A 20,440-nucleotide genomic window follows, 5' to 3' on the forward strand; every position below is an offset into this window, starting at 1 on the left:
ATCCTTAATTTTTCATTTTATCAGTGAATGAAATAAAAGACCATAGAGAATCAAATCTATCTAATAAAAGAGATGCCTAACGCATCAGCAAGACAATTAGAAGAAAGCTAAGACACACAAAACTCTTTAATATGACAAAGAAATGAAGACAACGCTCCATGCTTTTATAAAGTCTTTTTTTCCCTACTGAAAGAACAAGTCGCATCTACCTCTATTTAAACTTAAAATCTTCTATGGTGAAATTAATTAGGGTGATTCTTAGCATTTAAACACGTTCAAAGTAATGTGAATCATAAATTTTGACCAATATTTTAACAAAAAAATATTATTTTTCTCAACATTTCAAAAAAGTTCTGACTCATTAGACAAAAGACTTTATTTAATTCATTTAAAATGAGACGGGGCAATACAACAAAGTCATTATTCAAAATTATATTGCAATTAAGTGTACTAAACTAGGAAAATAGATAAATGTATTGAAAGTTTAAAGCCATTAAATAGCATTTTGTTCATAGATCTCAAAATATTGGTTAATGATGTTGTAAATTCTCATTAAGTTGGGAAGTTTGTCTTAGATTTTTTTATCTACAAAATATTCTCTTATAATGTGTTTGATTTAAAGGAGAGAAATAAAATTGATGAAAATAAAATATATATTTAAATTAAAGTAAAATATAAAAGGTATAAAACTCACATGAAACCCACACAATTACTTTTCTATTTCTCTTCTTCTCCTTCAACCAAACATAACATAAGAAATTGTTTTGAGATTAATTTCCGGGGTGTTAACTTGAATTTGACTTCTCTAAAAATGAAAGGGTAATAATATGTTAAGGATGGTGATTAGATTCAATTTAGCCAATATCGGTAAGAAAAATAACAATAAGACAAGAAATTACCCATTAAACGTGTCTAGGTCTAGATATGGATATTTACTCGAAAAACTATTGAGAATTATTACACGTATGGACGCTGTTACCCATCTCACCCGTACATACACTATTTAATGTATAAATTTAAAATATAAACTATATGACAACTCTTTCTAATAGCCTTATAGACAATTAGGTACTTGATAGTTGGGATTAAAAGTTATCAAAGTGAAAACAAAAATAAAAACTAACCCTACGAAGAATAAAGACCAAGATTATAAGTGAAAAATATCAAAATTTACAATGCCACATTTACAACACTAGACACTTTCTCTCATGAAGCTCAAGTCTCCCTTACACCAATCCTCACTCTCTAACAGACTATCACTAACACTTAGGTTTTCACAAGCATTGTTAAAAAAAATTATCCCATTGGACAAATCACTTGTGCAGAAAAGCATTATTAATTGCTTAAAAACACACTTCCATTAAGCATAATTACTAAAAAAGAAAAGAAAAACAAAGATCTAGTTCTAGAATTGGATTATTGAATTACACCTCTCTTTCATGATGAAAAAATCAACAACACCAAAAGCTGTTCCTGTTGCAGGTCAGGCAATAACTTCATCTACAAGAAAGCACTTCTAGTTAGTTAAAAGTGCCTTAGTTTATGCAACAATACATACCCCACAATCTATAATTGAATTCCAATAATACAAACGGTTGCTGTCTGCAGAAAGCTCATCAAGCCTCATTCTTCATGGCTTAGAACTTATATCTGTGGTTACAAAGAATGTATCAAACTGCATGACCCGGCATAGGATCTATGCATTAATTGGTCTTAGCTAACAATAAGAGATGTGTAATAATATACAGACTAAAGAAAGCTTACAACTAGCTAGGAATCACTAAACTTCAAAATTGTAATCATGGCTATTAACATTGTATTATGCATTTTTTTTTCTCTCACCAAGAGGAAGGGATAACAAGGTTTCTATCATTTTTATGCTCCCAGCTTGATGGCTGTATCAACTGCATCAACACTGTTATTTTGCTGTCCCCACAGCTGTGCATATCTTCCTGCTTTTGACAAGAGCACTTCATGGGGTCCTTGCTCAATCACCTTCCCATTTTCCAAAACAATGATCTGAACATTGGCAAAATAATCTTTAATGTAAATAATGTATTGTCAAAAGAGAATACATACCAAGTAAAACATACTGTTATTGTAAGGATGGATTTTCTTTTGGGGTTATCATAAATCTACTGTTATGAAATGTGCTTTTTTGATAGTGTCTTGGCTTACTGTAAAGATGTGTCTAACTCCAACATATAAATTACTATTAAAAACAAAAATAGAAACTGTGTTCTGGAGCTATCTATGTAAACTTACATAAAATTTATTATAACAGGTATACATAAAACTAGGAACTACATAAAACTAGATAGATATAATTTACCTCGTCACACTGCATTGCAGTGGTAAGCCTGTGAGCAATGAATATGGAAGTCCGATTATTTGCTACTGAATTTAACGCACTTAAAATTTCTGCTTCTGTTGTGCTGTCAAGAGCACTAGTAGCTTCATCGCACAATCTAAGGGCAACACAGGACAAGAGGGATCATCCATGATTGAAGAGTGGAAAAATACATCTTATTTAGAATTTAGAATAGATTGTTAGATTAGCAATGCAGCATGACCACAAAGGCTTAGAACAATATCTCAGCAGAACTATAGGTTATTTACCAAACTAATTTATAATTTTAATCAGATAACACATCACAATATTATTATAAACAGTAAAACTCAAGTAATAAGTTAAGTCGCAATTTCATATTTTCATCATCCCCTTGTACATGAAATTGGACAAGTGTCACTTCAAATTACTAGTGTCTCTTAAAAACCTGCGCATTCAAATATATTTGCTTAATTTAATGTAATTGAACATTATGAAAATTGTGTTTATCTTATTATTCGGTTGCTTTATTCTTTATGTTTATTTATTTTAATATGTAACATCCTGTTGTACCAGTACCATAGATTTTAGAAATTTTTCCATACCCTGTTTCAATACCAGACTTGTATCCGTATTCATATGCAACTCAGGTTACAGAATTTGAGCTCCTAAAATAACACAAGAGGCTAATAAGATTAAGATTATACCCTTTCTCTAATTTTTCTATTTTTTTAAGTGCATCCTTAGACCTGTTAGGATATCTCTTTTGGCCTCTTTGTATATCCACATGCAGTTTCCTTGAGGAAATTTCCTCAACAGTTATGAATTAGAGGTATAATTACCTCATTTTTTAGATGCACAATTTGTGGCAATTTTTTATCGCATGAGGGACTAAAAAGAACATCATTTTAAATTGAGCGACTAAAATAAGCAAATTTAAATTTAAGGGACCAAAAATATATTTAAGCCTTAAATATAATATATAAAAATGAATTAATAATGCACACACTATATCAATAGAGGAGGAATCAACTTATCCAAGAGTCCTCATCCTCACCATTCATTTTCTTGAAATCTAATGGTTAGGAAATGAACGGTGAGGATGGGGAGTAACTCTAAAAGAGTTACTCTTTGAGTAAGTTGATCTATCCTCGTATTAATATAGTATTTATATAAATATTAAATAATATATTATTATATTCATTAAATATGCTCCCTCTATCCCATAATAATTGTTGTGTAAGAAGAAAAAATTTATCCCAAAATAATTATCATTTTAGCTTTTCAATGTCCCAAAATAATTTGTATGCATTTAACACAATATTTAATGTATGCAACTATGCATTTATTATTCAAATTATCTTCAATAAGGTTTTTTGTTTTTCCTTTTTTACTTATTCAAATTTAAATTATTTTATGAATTTCACGAGTGTAATGGTTTTCCTTTATTTCATTTCTTTATTTACTTGATAAAAGAATAATAAATTACTAGGGGGGAAAGAACCACATTCGGTACATGAGATAGGACAAGGACAAAACACATAGGAAGATGGATATGAACAATATAATATGTAGACCTAGTAAGTACACCTTATGCAATTAGCAAGTATCTACTGTATAGCATTGATATTCTAAATTAAGATCGAATCTAAAAAAATATAAATTAGAAGAAAAATGTTTAAAAATTATAAGGAAGATATGCAAAATTAATTTAGTAGGATCATGTATATATATAAAGAGAGAGAGGAGGATCATGTCACTTCAAGAGTAACTCTAAAAAAATCTCTAATATCCTTCATTTTCTTTAAATCTAACGGTCAAAGATGAGTTACTCCTTAGAATTGTTACTTTTAAAAGGTGAAGATGGAAAGTAACTATTTTAAAGTTAATTTTAAAGTAACTTGATCCTTTCTCATGCATGTGTGTGTGTGAGAGAGAGAGAGAGTTATCTAGTGAGAATTTCTTTTATGTGAGAATGAGGAATAAATATTGACCATTAGATTTAATCAAGAATGGTCAAAAAATTAAGGAGATAAGCATAATTTAGTAAAAAAAATTTAAATTTAAAATAAGAGAATTTAAGAATGACATGTTAGTGGACACCCGATTTCTCAAAAACATGAGCACAGTAATAGGATAGAATACCTATACCTATCTAATAAATAATTAGAATTGAAAGAATGAGAAAATAAGAGACATAATTGAATCCGTGTCAGTTACACAATGAAGCATATTATTATATACTATGGGTAATAAATATAATAAATTATTATAAATATCCTAATTACCATAATGAAGCATATCCTAATTACTTTGGGTACATATTAACGTGCTAGAATAGGCCATGACAAAAAAACCCATGATATAGTATCTCTAAATATCCAACACTCAAGTTAGAGCATATAAATCATATGCACCATATGTAACTAATTTGAGGAGTGAGGACCCTTCAGACTTGGTAAAGATTGGTAAATCTACAACATGCAGCTTAATAGAGCCTTTTTGCATGTTTTAATGCATCATCATCTTGATGAAACATTATGAGAAATAACCCAATTTTTTATATTTTTATGAGATTTGTGTTTTGATATTGTTAAATGAAAAAGATTATGATTATACTAATTTTTTGGGTTTTTAATAAATGTTAAAGAATTGAAAATGAATTAAATGTGAGAAATTTAAAATCGAGACTAATTAGAAAGATAAATAAAGAAGCCTCCCTAATAAGTTAATCTACTCTTATTCTATATCCTCCTCAGTCCTTACGTGTACCAGATATGTAAAGGAATGGGAATCACCTTTAGCGCAGTGGCTGTTTGGTTATGTAGAAATTTTTAAAATTTTGTATGGGTCTTAAATTTTCATACACTACTTCAATTCAAATATTTATTCTCAATTTCATTCTCTTCCACTCAACCAAACCTACCCTAAAGGTGATCAGAAAATAAATGGATCTTGTGCCCTTAACCTCTATCTGACAAACCAAAATCTGATCCACTGAAAAAGATGAGGGTAGCTTTCTAATTTTTCAATAGAAAAGAAATAGGAAAAAAAATCCAATAGAAGAATAAATGATAAATACAACTAAGGTGGGGATAAGATCGTCCAAAACAGAAAACAAACCAAAAAAACAAGGCAAAACAGAATTATTAAATTCATTAAATTCTTTTATCAGTCCATAGAGACCCTCTTATTCATTTTCAGCCAGAACTTGGTAAATTTAAAAATACAATGCTACACACAACAAAAGGTTTCAAGGACATAATATGATTAGAATACTCACAGTATTGCAGGTGCTTTTAAGAATGCACGAGCCAGGGCAACACGTTGCTTCTCACCACCACTTAACTGTTAAAAAAGCCATTCACTTAAAATTTAATAGTTTGTCAGTGCAAACTTTTATTTTCATCATTACATTTGAAAAAAAAAAATAAACTCATTATGTAAGAGAACCCAGAATTGTATTTCCCAAGGTAGACATCACTTACCATGTATCTTTACAAAAATCTATTCTACTAAGGAAGAGGATTCCCCTATATACATCTTTATTTTAACAAAAATCCTAGTGTAGTGTTTTTGTTTTACTATAGTCAAAAAGAGGAGAAAATCATCATTTTAATTTAGCCACAAAGGCAACACCCTACACCCACTTTAAGGACTTCTTTTCTAATTTCTTTACACACTGCATTTAGGTCAGTTTTAAATTAATTTGTCGTGTCATTATATAAGTAAATAACATTGGATTTTCTCAATACATCTAAATTGCGGGTGTCTCATCCAGCGAGTTGAGATTTGCAATCCCATACCCCTTCTTACCCTGAACAAATAATCAGCTAAAAACATAATGCTGAGAAACATATTTAAAATGAATGGGGAATTTCTATCACCTTTAGCCCTCGCTCTCCCACAACAGTTGAATATTTATCGGGAAACTTCATGATAGTGTTATGAATTGCTGCTTGCTGAGCAGCTTCATAGACCTGTATGCATATAGTTACAAAAAACTTGGAACCTAACAATGGAAATTGCCAAGAAGCAAGCAGAGGTACAACATTACAGATGTTACCTCCTCTTCCGTTGCAGAAAGCCGACCATAGTGAATGTTATGAAATATTGTATCATTGAAAAGTACCTGTCCACAATCATTCAGGTTTTCACAAATTGCAAGATCTGGCACATGAAATGACATGAGATCATGGAGATAGGCGCTTTGTTCAACTTACAGTATCTTGTGGAACAACACCAATGGACTTCCGCAAACTCTCAAAGGTTACCTCCCGAATATCTTGATCATCTATCTTTATCTGTAAAGTACAAGTCACAAATGAGAATGTGAGAGAAAAGAAATAGCAAACTTATGATAAAAGACAACAACCAAGCTTTATACTAGTTACTTAGGGGGCACAGCTTTATAGATGATGGATCAAAAAATGCCATTGGCTCTATCGAAAGCCTTAATGATAAATACAATCTGCTTGCAAGAAGTGATCAGTAGTACCCACTATTACTGGCTACAAATTCATCAGAAAACAATGTTCCACAAAGGAAAAAAGTTTAAGATAAACAATGGCAAGAGTCTGATGAATTCACATTTCATGCATTAAGTCCCAGTAGATAGGTGCAACATCTGGTGTCCAGGTTATGCATTTTTTTTAACATAAATTCCATGCCAAGGATCATTGACTTGTAAACTGAACCATGCTAATCTTGGATTATGCTGCAATAGTGTTCTTTACATTATAATGGAATATAAGTTCATCAATCACAACCAACAGAACAGATAGCTTCAATTCATTACTTACCATGTACCCATAGATAAATAACCAAATTAATTTCAATTTATATAGTTTATTCATTATTGAAGTCTATAAAGACACCTGTAGGGCCGTATAGCACAGGTATTAAAAATCATGCATCTCAGTCTAAATGAGACATGATGACACCACGTGTCATATATATCATAGCAATATAGGTTAAACTCACTGCAGAGTAAATCAATTGATTCATATCTTACACTTCCAAAATGAGGATCGAAGAATCTGAACAGCAATCTAAGAATGGTTGATTTTCCTGTCAAGAAATACAAAATTGAAACATGTCAGAGATGAACATGTATTATTATAGAGCAGAGAATGTTCAAAAGCCAGAAAATACAACAGAAAACCGTATTTAAATTTGAATAGTGAAGCATTTCATGTTGTCGAAGTCGGTATACCATACAGGTACTAAATATTAACGAATATTAAACTTCAGGTACTAAAGTCGGTTTACCCAACTAGCTAGTGGCTATGGTTGTGATTAAGTAAAACTAACAGCCAAAAGTTAAAGACAAAAGGCACTGAACTGTCAATCATAAACAAATTGTGATCATATACTAGAACTAGAACAACTGGTGATTGTTGAAAAGGCCAGACGCAATGGCAGACTGCGGCAACTAGAGAGATCTTCCGCCGGAAACAAGCGGCGAGTGGAGGGCAAACCGGGGAAGCACATGGTTGGCCAAAAAAATTTGTCTCCAGGGACAGCGGGGGCAGTCACAGTTCTGGATTTCGAGGAATGCCCGCCAGGCTTTGAATACCAGGTTAAGAGAGAGAAAACAGAGACATGATTTCGCTGAATAACGTGTGTTTGAATACACAACAGATGCAAGTTTATAAGCTCATTACATTAATTATACATAAATAGAGGATATTTTGTTTCCTCTGAATCAGATATTACATGCCTATAAACCACTATTATTACAATAAATACAGAATATTATATTCTGATTTTGAACACACCACTAATGTTGGTTGGAAAGGAATAGCATACATGGACTAAATCCTAAGGATACTAAATGTAGGAAAGGAAATGGTAATTATAAATAGTTGGGATATTTAACACTGCAACTGGAAACTACATTGAAGTGAAAATAGAAGTACCAATGGTAGGATGTGTTTGAAAAATTAGTTGTATCACTAGCAATCCAAAAGCTTAATTATTAGGTGAAGACATACAAATTGTTTTATATTTCATCTCCAACACCCCCTCACACAAGAACCTTAGCGAGGATAATGCACAAGTCCACCTACCTTGTATAGTAATTCAATTTTTTTTATAAGAGTGTGGGCAGCAAGAATTGAACTCTAGACAAGTTGGCCATAGAGGCTCTGATATCCTCTCATGAACTACAACCCGAAAAGCTTAAGCTATAAAGTGAAGACACATAAATGGTTTTATATTAAGAAAGCATTTGGACGAGCTTATGGGGAGCCTATTTGAACTTATAAAAATAGCCTAGGACTCTCATAAGCTTCTACTTTTAGCTTCTTTTGATAAGCTTCTTTGTGTAACTTATCAAAATAAGCTCTTCTCAGCTTTTTCCGAAAAGTTTCACGGTTAAAATATGGCTCATGTGATATGGGCCGATTGAATAAATGCTTATTGAAGTAATTTAAAGAGAGAATTCTGAACTGAAACTTTATTGAAAATGTGAAAATGTACAAAACTGATGAGCCTCTGTTAGACTGTTACAACCCCTATATACAATGTAGAAGCTCTTCAAGGAGAGATGTCAATTATAACTGTCTAACTGACACTTGACTAACAACAGAAAGCTAAAAGCTTAGAGAGAAAAATGAGAGCATATATGATACAGTTATCAAGAAACTTATGCTCTTGCAATGCTTAATTAAACAAACACATCCTAAATCTCTATCTAGTTATGGTATGGAAGACATGCAGTGCTTTAATTCCAAATGGGCACTATGGTGTTTAGAGTAGGGCCAGCAATGGGAACTTCAGGATCTGATTCAATAAACAATTAGTTCCACAATCAATACAGACACCAGAAGGATCTCTGCAGCAGCCAGATGATCAATTGCTTTTGTCTGAATGTTGTAATAGCAACTGCTACTTGAGCTGCACCCTGGCACTGTGGTGCATTTCACATTGCAAAACATGAAACACTTTGCATTGTGTATTAAGGAGTGGAGCATGGCAGCATGATAGCTGCCACTCTCATCCATTCTCAATTGCCTTGGTGAAAACCAATTGCAAAATAGTGATGAAGAGAAAAAATCTATCATAGGAAATTCCATTATTCCTCTCCAGCAATAGGCAGCAGGAAAAATTTTCTAAGGACAACTTCGCATGTAAAACAATTTAAGAAAATAAAGAATTATCAAGCAGAACCTTACCACTTCCACTAGTCCCAACAATTGCAACACTTTTACCAGCTGGCACAACAAATGATATTCCATCTAGTATCTTTCTCTCTGTGAGGTAACTGAAGAGATAGCAAGCATAAACATACAATCACTTGAATATTAGCCAAAGTTCAAAAGATATATTTGATCAGCATGCTAACTTTCTAATAGAGGTGCAAATGTTATATTTTATTAAATACAAATTTCCATGCCACCTACTCTGTAACTTGTTAGCAAGCAAGATTTAACTAATTACTAAAGTTATTGATTATTATATGAACCAGCAGGTGCCAGTAGTTTTTCAATTATTTTGTATTCTAAAAAAAATGGATATGTAGGTATGAAGCATAAAATCCATAGTTACAAGTAAGAAAAAATGATTGTATGAGAAATTGATGTGGCACCTATCAAGGAGAACATGACAAAAAAATCAGTTAAAGAAGTTTGGACATATGCAAGGAAGGCCATTGGAGGCATTGATGAGAAGAGTATATTATATAGTTTTTAACCCTATAAAAAGAGGTAGGGTGAGACCAAAGGGGACATTGGAAGACATAATTAAAAAGATATCTCATGGTGAATAAAATCCCTAATAATGTAGTTTTTTATTGGGCCCAATGGCGTCGTCTAATCTATGTAGTCAACCTCACCTAGTGAGATAAAGTTATTGTTGTTATTGTTGTATAAAATTTAAATATAGAATAATATTATTTTATTATTTAATTTTTTAACATAAAACAACATCGCTTTGTTGGAATTTCTTTGAAAAGAATAAAAAAATGTCAGTCAAATCACTTGAATTGATAAAACCCAACTATAACTGGGTTAAGTTAGTCTAGGTTGATAAAAACAAACTCCCTCTGTCTAACCCAATCAACACAAACCAACTTAACCTATGATCACCTGTAAGGCAGGAAGTTATAGAACATTTGTTTAGGGTTGGGTAAAGGGTGTCCTTTTACACTAGAGCAGTTTATAATTAGCTATAATTGTTTTTTTTACACTATGCAGTTTATGTAGCCCTTTGGTATATCTGGTTGGAGTGAGCTAATAAAAAAAAATCTGTTGGAGTGGAATGCCATCTTTAAAGGTGTCTCTGCCCCTACACTCCTTAAATAATTGAATCATTTTTTTATGACTTAGGTGATCTTCTCGTGGCTTTATCTGTATACATGATTCTATCACATCCACTGCTATGACTTTTAAAGATTCTTTTCTCGTATGACCTTTTCTGTTTTAGAGGATTTCTTATCATCCTTAGATGTTTATGAGAATATCATTCATGTCTCTCACTCTCTCTACCTAAAAGAAAGTTGGTCCTTGATATTATAGTCTCTGGGATCAAGTAGGCAAGTGTTTGACCTTTGCTACCTGCATTTGTCATAATATAGTGGTGGCTTGTTCACTGCCAACACTTCAAGCCCATATGGGTTTGCATGAGGGTGTATGTTAGAGATATAACAGCTCCTGAGCTTAGCTTTTAGGTTAATTAGACTTGGACCATGAAAAAACAAACCAGGAAGATGGAAAATGTCAAACAACACGAGCAAGACAACACACAAATACTAAGAAAAGGAATGGTATAATATTTATAGATATCACTTAAAACTGTTCTTTAACTGGCTCATTAAGAACAAATATGGAGATAAATCAAAACACATGATGGTTGCAGGCCATCAGACATAAATTTGTGCCCTTAATTTTCTGCTGCATTAATCTATCTCTAATAATATCACCATATATTAGCCAAAAGTCCATCTATAGGAATGGTAATAACACATTATGTAGTAAAGAGGCATCACGCACCTAAAATGTACATTCTCAAATTGGATTCTTCCCCCGTTAAATCTCAGAGGCTTTGCATTTTCTTTATCCCTAATGTCTGCTCTTTCCTGTAATAATGATTATAGAAAAAGCAAAGAAACAGTATCACAGAATCAGGAAGGTAGAGAAAGTTACTGGTAAACATGACATACCTAGACAACATATCTATGAATAAATGAAGACAACAATACAGATGTTATGAACAAAGTAACACAGAACATGTTTGCAATTACTCCATGAAGCTCGCAAGAATGTAGAAAATTCATCAATAGAAAGAAATAAACAACCACCTAGCAATTAGGAATAAATTATATTAACTGAAATAAGAAGAAACTACAGAATTATCCATGCTGCCCAAAAATTCTAGCAATCCATATTTTGTATGGTACATACTGAAGTAAAAGAAAGAAAATTCATATTTCATAATCAACAATGCACATATAAAATTAACTGCAAGGTAATTCATTAAAATTCCACAGGGAAGATACCTCAAGTAGCTGAAACATGGACTTCATGTCAACTAGACTCTGAATAGTCTCACGATAAACACTACCAAGGAAATTGAGTGGAAGAGATAGTTGGAAGAGTAGTCCATTCACCATTACCTGCATATTGAATTTAGATTATAATCCAGGTAATAATTATTAAATATAGATTGAATAATTTTATTTAATTATTTTAAGAAAAAAAATCATTATGACAAAGAGAAGATAATTACAAAGAAATGGAAGGATAAGGAATGCTATTTATGTAAAAGCAAAACCCAAACATTGAGGACCAAATAAAAACTTTAAATTTCAATGAAGCAAAGCTACCTGACCCTAAAAATGGAATTAAATTTGACAAAACTTTACCAAATCACCAACAGTCATCGTGCCATCCATGATTCCATGAGAGCAAAGCACCATTGCTGATGAAAGAGCGGTACTAAATATAACATTTTGACCAAAGTTCAACAAAGCAAGACTGCGTTGGGTTTTCAGAGCAGCATCCTCATACCCTAAACAATGATATTACAAGCCACAGCAGAACAAGCAACATCAATTTTGAAAAAGAATTAAGAGAAAGCATAATAAATTAGAGAAGCTGCCAATATTTTCCGTTTTTCTGATAAGGCATTAAAGATAAGAATTAAGAAGAAATCGTAAAATGAATAAAAGGAATAAAAGAAATCCTCATTAACAGAGAAGCAAAGGAATAACACAGAAGCTGCTGCAATTCAGAACACCACCGCATAATATGTGGTTGCAACTAGCATATATTTAATATTTATCTTTAATTTCATAACCCATCAATGCATCTTGGTGTTTTGCATGAACAAGCCTACTTCTGTGATAGAAATAAGCAAAGCTAGTTAATCTCTCCACATGCCCAACAGCAAAAACCCTCCAAAATCCATTGGATGAGTACCATAAAAAGTGTTGCCCTTCCTTTCCTCCAATTCAATCAACAAATTTAAGTCTTAAATACATTATATGCTTCTTATCCAAAATTAAGTCCCAAATTTCATTAAAAGAAAATGTAACACACATGAAGCCATGAACACAGTGAATTCACCTATGCATGCCAAAAATGAGACCAGACAATAAGTAAAGCTTGGTTTCAGAATGTATTTTTTTAACTGACTAACTAATTTATCTTCACCAGAAGGAAAATTATTTGAAGGCAATGCATATATAGCAAATCTTATAATTTGGGTTAGGGCCTAACTCAACCCTACAAAACCGACTTATAAGGTGAGGGTTACCCCCTACTTATATACTCTATCTTGGCACTATCGCTAGCCAATGTAGGACTTGCATTTTTCCTAACAGTGAAATTCAACTTACTAACACAAGAAAATTGAAGACACAATAAAAAAAAACTAATACCTATTTCTCATAAGACAAAAATAGCCAACACAGCATTACTAAAATTTATTTTAGAAGATAAACCAAATTGTACAGAATCTACAGATACTAGTATCTAATTATTGCCTCTCTTTTTTTCGGAAAACATGAATTGTTAGTTTGTTAGTTTTTTTGTTAGCGGGAGAGATCTAATTATTGCTTGATAGCAAGATATTTTCATTCCTAGAACAATAAATGTGCAATTAGAACATACAAAATAACTAGTGTCATTTTGCAGTTTGCACACCCAATTTGAGAAGAATAATCAATAACTTACTCTTTAGGTACTTGTCATAGTTATCAGCTTCATAAACTTCATTATTAAAATATTTCACAGTCTGCAAATCAAGAAAAAAAAAACAGTGGTAACAAAAACACGAAAAGGAAGATAGCATTAAAAAACTGGCATTAATGACTAAAATGCTCACCTCATAATTAATAAGTGAATCAATAACCCTTGTACTAGCATCATTATCTGCCTTATTCATGGCTTTCCTGAATTTAGTCCTCCACTGAAAAAACCAGAAAACATGAGTAAATGAATACTATAATTGACTGATTTTTCAACAAATCCACTATATCACACAAAAATCTATTTATCCTACCAACTCATTAGTTGGCCAATAACAAAATATTTGTTACTGAGAAGTGAAAACTGAAACTTTATTTCATAAAATAAAAAATAATAAAAAATTACTAAATGTGGTTTATTAAGTCAACAAGTGATTTTGGTAGTAAGGGGGTTAAATTTTTATGGTAATCTGCAACCCAGGCTAGTATCAAGTACTATTTTTTGGATCATACGGTTCATAATTTTAAGAAGGCTTCTTTGGCTCAATAGCTGATTGAGGGAAAGATTTGGCAATTCACATTTTTTTGGTGTATAATGTTCCTTCTAGGTTTCCCTAATTTTAATTTGTAGAAACCAATCCCATTCCTCTTATCCAAAAAAAGGAGGAACAAAAGAAAAAAGAAAAGTGATAATTTTGCACACAAGGATCCTGACCATTTAACCTCCACAATTCAAATATATGAAAGTATAAGATGTGAAATGATGTACAAAGCTGCTACAATGTCATTAACATATATAGCAAGACCAAGAATTAATAGAAGGGAGTACCAAACTATTCCAAGCTTAACAATATTAGATCGGTTCAAGGCATGATACCTGTGTGATAGTCAGTGTAAAAGTAACATAGGCAGCAACAGATAAGGAAGTAATCAGCGCAAAGGGAGCTCCAAATTTGTAGGCCAATATACCTGCTACCATAGATATCTGGATGGATACATGTTAAATCTGCTGAAGTAGTTCAAAAAAAAAGGAAGCAAGAGTTGGGATGACAAAATAAATTTCAAAGATCATTAAAAAAAAAATCAAAGACAACAAGAATCCACAACCAAAAATGCAATTCCTGCTAAATATATTCCATGTTTAATAGTGAGCAACATTTGGGGAATACATAAGCAACAAGGGAGTAACTGAGACGTACCTCTAATATGGTGGGTACTACATTGAACACCATAGAGGAGAGAATGAAATTTATTCCACGACTACCACGATCAATTATTCTACTTAATGCACCAGTTTCTCGGCTGGAAAAAACAATAACTAGGTGATAGGGGTAAACAATTAAACAATAGACAAACACTCAAAATGAAGAAAAAGAGAAGCATAAATAGAGATGATTATCTTGTGACTTTGATGGTTTAGTTAATAACATTCACATTTAAATCACTTTTCAATAGTGAATGTTGGCGTTCTTAAGTGCAGGAAAAACACAATTCACACAAGCCTAATAGTAGGAATAAATCCTACTAATTATATTACAACACATACCTTAGATGATACCGAAGGTCAAGGTCATGCAAATGTGAGAAGACCTACAACAGTCAGATAGTATTGTAAATTGAGTATTTTAACATCATAAAGCCAACTAAAGTGTGATTTTGAAAAAAGACTGGGGATGAAGCTGTTTAAAAGAGGGATTTGACTCCCCTAGAGTGAAAAAATGTGAAGTAAGAGAGTATCTACCCTTGATTTAAATTAAAGTACCTCATAAAATTAACACACTTTAAAACAAGCAGGGATGCGCTATTACTTTCTCACTATCATTTTAGATAAACTAAATCCATAATAAATTCAATCTATTATTGCAAAATACAAATAGATGAACTAAAATTACTTATCATTATTAGATGTACCGAAACCATGAAAGCAGCATGCATACCTTCCTTGATACTAATCGAATTGTTCGCAGTGCAACCTTAGCAAATACAGCAGTCCGCAGTTCTGCCACAAGTAGTTGCATCCAATAAATAAAAATTATTGGAATGAATCATGAAAAAACAAGCCTTTTTTCAAAGAAACATGCTCAAACTGTTAAACCAGGTATATAAATATTATTTATATAATAATTATTGTGAATATAAAACAAAAATGAAAATTTTGAAAACTCACCAATAAATATTTTGCATTTCCTACAAAATTACTAATAATATAGCAAAAAAATGAATTTTGGCTTTTTGCTAAAGTTGGTCAATCCAACCCTCTTAAACACGTGAAAGGAGCTAGCATCTAGCACACATCTCTAATGAGCAATGACACACTACTAAAGGAAATTAAAAGTATAATATATTAAATATTAATTTTTGAAATTTGAACCACTTTCTTCCATTTTCTAGGCCCCCTTTTGTTGATTTTATTTGGTCAAAATCACACCTAAGATTTTATGAGCTTAACATCTTATCCCATGATGCTTATAATGGGTGCATCCCCTTTCGCTAGATATGGCTCTAAGAGTCATCCTTAAGGAAATAAAGTTGAACCCTTTCTATTAGCTATAGCATTTGGCCTAGTGATAAGCACTTCATACAACACCTACACCTCCCTTCACTTAGTGTTCAATTCTTCTACACCTCTAAATTCCTCCCGTTGTCTCATCTTAAATCACTACATCATTGTTGGAAAGTCACCTTAATTGTGGTCAATCACTCCTAGCCCGCCTTAATTGTGCCCTCTATGAGACTGCCTTAATTGCAACCTCAACGATGGTGTTTAGTCTCATCGATTAGAGAAGTAGAGATATGGCTTAAATAGAGTTTATAAACTTGGGAAATCCTCACCTTACAAGCTAGTTTTGTGGGGTTGAGTTAGACCCTAAAACCAAATTTTAAGAATCATGAAGGATGAACTTTGGCAGACAAAATATGAAAGGCAGCCAAGGTAAACTATGATAACAACAGAAAGAGCATGGATGGCTCTGCACCAGCAATGAACAAGCAAAAAGCCATGAATTGATCTAATCTGAAAGCAAGTAACAGTGGCACTAGGTTTTCACAGAAAAAGATTTGACTCATCCGGTCTGTACCACCTGACTGGTTCAACAGTTTTTTAGAAACTTGCTGAGTCCCAACAGTTTATACCAGGTTGTATGCATTTCCAATCTAATATGTCAACCAGACCAAATTACCTAGCTGGTCCATTGGTCAAACCAGTCAGTCCGATTTCAATTTCATAACTCTGGTTGGACATACTTAAAAATAGGAACCCTTATGGACAATCTTTTATTAATTAGTAGATATTTCAGTAATTTCTGTAGCATTTTTTTGTCTTTTGGGTAAGCCGTGCTTTCGCTATTATTGAGCTTGAAGTATGTTCTGAAGTATTTTAAACCCATATCTTGACATTTAAGTCATTCTTAATTAGTTAGGAAGCCCCAATTCTTATCAAATGAGAACTTTTAGTTCTTGTGAGATCATACTTAATAATAAGTTTGCTGACAAATCAGCATCTTTAAGAGGCATAAATAGATGTTCCATTTCCCTTCAATTTGCTTTGGGATAGGGATATGCTCCCAAGCTCTCTCTAATAATGGTGTTGCCTTGTCCAATATGCAGAGGGATAGGGCAGTCCTGCTCTACTCCTAGTTACCACTGTTTCTTTTGTTTTTGTGCTTTAGATCAGTTCATTTCAGCTCTTAAGGATATATCTTATCCTTGCTCCTAGCCTAATTACTTCTCTACAATTAACACTATAAATATAGGTCCAATCCAACGAGCATGAGTCACAACTTAAAGAGTGGCTTCGTTTGAGAAGCCTAAGAATTAGAATTTAGAATTGCAAAGCCTGCCAATGTCACTCTCATAGGTAAACCAGCTTTAGCAAGTAGACACAAAAAAGTATAAAAATACCATTGAAAGCAGAAGCTCCTGACCGAGCAATCCCATATCCAATCAAAACTGCCACAGGGGTTGCAAAAAAAGCCAACCCACTTGAATTCGAAGCAAGAGCACCCACACTCCCTGTGGCAGCCGTCAACGAATCAACTGCAAGCTTGAACAGGAAAGGCACCTGAACATTCAAAATCTGAAAAAACCATGTCCAACCACAAACAAGGGTCACTGATCAGCATCTGCAAGTTAACCACAAACCATGAACAATAACCAACCAGGCCACTAACCTTAGCCCCAACAAGCAAACCCAATGCAGCAACAATCCGAACCCGAAACTCGAGATTATCTTTCATCCACAAGTAACTGGCAAGCGTGCGAAGGATCTTCACATCAGCAGCTTGCCCACCAGGGGGCGGTGGTGGTGATGATTTACCAATGGTGGAAGAAGCAGCAGCCTTCTGGCTCTGACTTCCATCATCAGTTTTAGTTGAAGTGGAGAACAATGCTCGCCCATCCACAGTAGAACTCTGTTCCACACAATTCCACAACCACATTCAGCATCAAAAAAGCCATTGAATTTGAACCAATCATACGCATTCATTCATTCAAAAGAACCAAAAATAAAAAGGACAAAACTTATATACTATTTCTCGAGTTTGTTTCGGTATTGTTCTTCAATCAGAATGAGTTTCACCTTGGTAACCTATGTTATTTCACCTCAATAACCTATATTAATCTTTAATATGAACCTTCATTATACAGATTATTGAGACAAAACTTCAATTCTAATTAGAGAACATCACCAAAAGCACCTAAGAAACAGCATTTCAGTTGTCTGAAATATATATATATATATATATATAAAAAGTTAGGCAATTGAACTAACAGTAACAGGGTTTGGTAAGTAAGGTCTGGTAACCCTGCCATGTGGGGAATTAGAATTTGATGAATCAGAGAGGAACCCCTTTACAGCTAAAAACAAACTTGGGCACGTTCTGTGCTTTGGATTATTGAAACTGATTCCATAACATTTTCTAAAGCGAATTGGGTAGGTTGTGGTGATGGCAGAAGCAGTCAAAAGAGAACGAACTCTATTGCCACTGCCACTGCAAGCACCGATGCTGGTGGCATCACGCTGAAGAAGGTGCCGAGAAGCTGAAGCAGCAGCAGCGAGCATTTTTTTTTTCTGCACAAGTTTGAAGCTTTTTTGTGTTTTGATTTCGCTTCTGCAAATGGGTCTGAGGCAGAGCAGAGAACTTTAACGAGCTTGACGGATTGGGGAAGCTTAGAAGAAACAAACCCTGGTGGGATTGGAATTGAAGAATGTTAGATGGAAGTGAGAGAGGGGAAACATTGCAATAAGATTTAGAGAGAAAAAAAAAAAAAGCAATACAAAGTTGATGATTTTTGGTACGAAGTTAATGCACACATCATTCGTGGAATATAAGGAAAAATGAAACAGACAATTCGATTATGTTTAAATTCTGAGAACGATGGAGAGAATTTTTAAAATATGGTTTTAGTTTACCTAAATTTGATTTAGATTAAAAAAATGTTTTTACTCTCTCATATTTAAGATAGATTTTTTTCTATAGATAATTTAAGATATGTTTCAAGTTTGTTTTTGGGGATTTTGAAAAATATATTCAAAATGTTTTAAATATATATATATATATATATATATATATATATATATATATATATATATATATATATATCAATTTTGATCTTCATACATTTATATTTTTAGAAGAGATTAAATTAAGTATCGAAGAAAAAGATATTAAATTAAACCTTGTTAGTTGTTAACTAATATTTAATGGAATGACTTTTGTTTAAATATATGTTATTATTTGTTATGTTAGAATGTTTGTTATTGTTGATGTGCTATGGATAGAAGTATGTTATGGAATAATAATTTTTTTACATAATTATGAATTTGGTTTTTTTATTTATTTAAAATTTACAATTAAGTTTTTTATTTTTGAAAGTTATAATAAGGTTTTTATTTTTGAAAGTTATAATAAGGTCTTTTATTATAAGTGTCCCAATGTAGTCTTTTATTTTTAAATATCCCAATGTAGTTTTTTATTTTTTTAAAAATACTTTAATGTAATCATTTCTGTTCAATTGAGATTTGACGACAGTTAAATTATAAATTAATAAATAAATTGTGAAACAATGGAAGTTGAATGAGAGGACAAATTAAGTCAACACTTTGTTAACATAAATTAATCAATGTTGCACTGAAGGTAAAAAATAAAATAAAGACGTCATGAAACATTTTAAAATAATAAAAAAGTGTCATGTCCTTATTTAATAAAGATATTTGACAGTAAACACAAAAATCCAAATAAAAATTAAATGATGGACCAATCAAATATAGAGGGATTTTTTCAAATTGTTGATCAAATATTGTTAAAAAAATGTTGGTCAAATAAATTAAATTAAATTGCAACTTAATCAAGTGTATACTATTAAGAATAAATATGTCAAGCATAATAGACCGCAATAAATATTGATTCCAAATCAAGTCAAATTTGGTGAGATTTTTTAACAAAACTAAAATATCACATTTTTTGACAGAGAGAATAGCATTAGATAATACTATACAAGACATTATTTTATATTAACCAAATTTTTGGTCAAATAAATTAAATTAGATTACAAATTATTAAAGTGTATACTATTAAGAATAAAACTGTCAAGCATAATATACTACAAGAAAAAATCAAATTCGCCAGCAATATTTTTCTGTGTTGTTTGCAAAGAGACATATGATACTGACATTTGATTTTGTTTGGGATAAGATTTTTCTTTTGTCAACAAGGTCAATGTCAATCTTTGGGGGAAATTATATTTATCCCAACAGTCCTTGTTGCTTTTCTATGCCAACATATCAATTGTCGTTGCAAAACTTTTTGCAGTGATAATTTTGGCTGATGACGATGCCAAAGGGAGTAATATTAAGAAATTAAAACATTTAAATAATTTTATTTTAAAGATTAAAAAATTGTTATTTGTTAAGTATGTCTCTT

The 20,440-nt window shown here is 32.2% G+C and overlaps 1 protein-coding gene across 2 annotated transcripts; it reads right to left on the minus strand.

The window, feature by feature from the left end:
* Positions 1-1,386: 1,386 nt before the first annotated feature.
* Positions 1,387-18,825, minus strand: LOC100787870 (ABC transporter B family member 25, mitochondrial). Of its 2 annotated transcripts, XM_003518305.5 has the most exons (21): positions 18,289-18,825; positions 17,690-17,929; positions 17,421-17,595; positions 15,458-15,519; positions 15,067-15,110; positions 14,720-14,822; positions 14,398-14,505; positions 13,658-13,741; positions 13,507-13,567; positions 12,195-12,340; positions 11,829-11,945; positions 11,323-11,408; positions 9,508-9,596; positions 7,344-7,399; positions 6,553-6,633; positions 6,396-6,461; positions 6,217-6,309; positions 5,613-5,677; positions 2,333-2,468; positions 1,843-2,019; positions 1,387-1,650 (listed from the first exon to the last, which is right to left on the minus strand). In XM_003518305.5, exons 1-20 carry the CDS (start codon positions 18,577-18,579, stop codon positions 1,876-1,878), a joined length of 2,247 nt encoding a protein of 748 aa, XP_003518353.1. In that variant the 5' UTR covers positions 18,580-18,825; the 3' UTR covers positions 1,387-1,650; positions 1,843-1,875. The 2 variants fall into 2 exon arrangements, with proteins under 2 accessions (XP_003518353.1, XP_014624919.1); XM_014769433.3 differs by having other exon boundaries at positions 1,387-2,019.
* Positions 18,826-20,440: the final 1,615 nt, after the last annotated feature.

This window comes from Glycine max, chromosome 2 (assembly GCF_000004515.6).
Source record: "Glycine max cultivar Williams 82 chromosome 2, Glycine_max_v4.0, whole genome shotgun sequence".
NCBI lineage: Eukaryota > Viridiplantae > Streptophyta > Magnoliopsida > Fabales > Fabaceae > Glycine > Glycine max.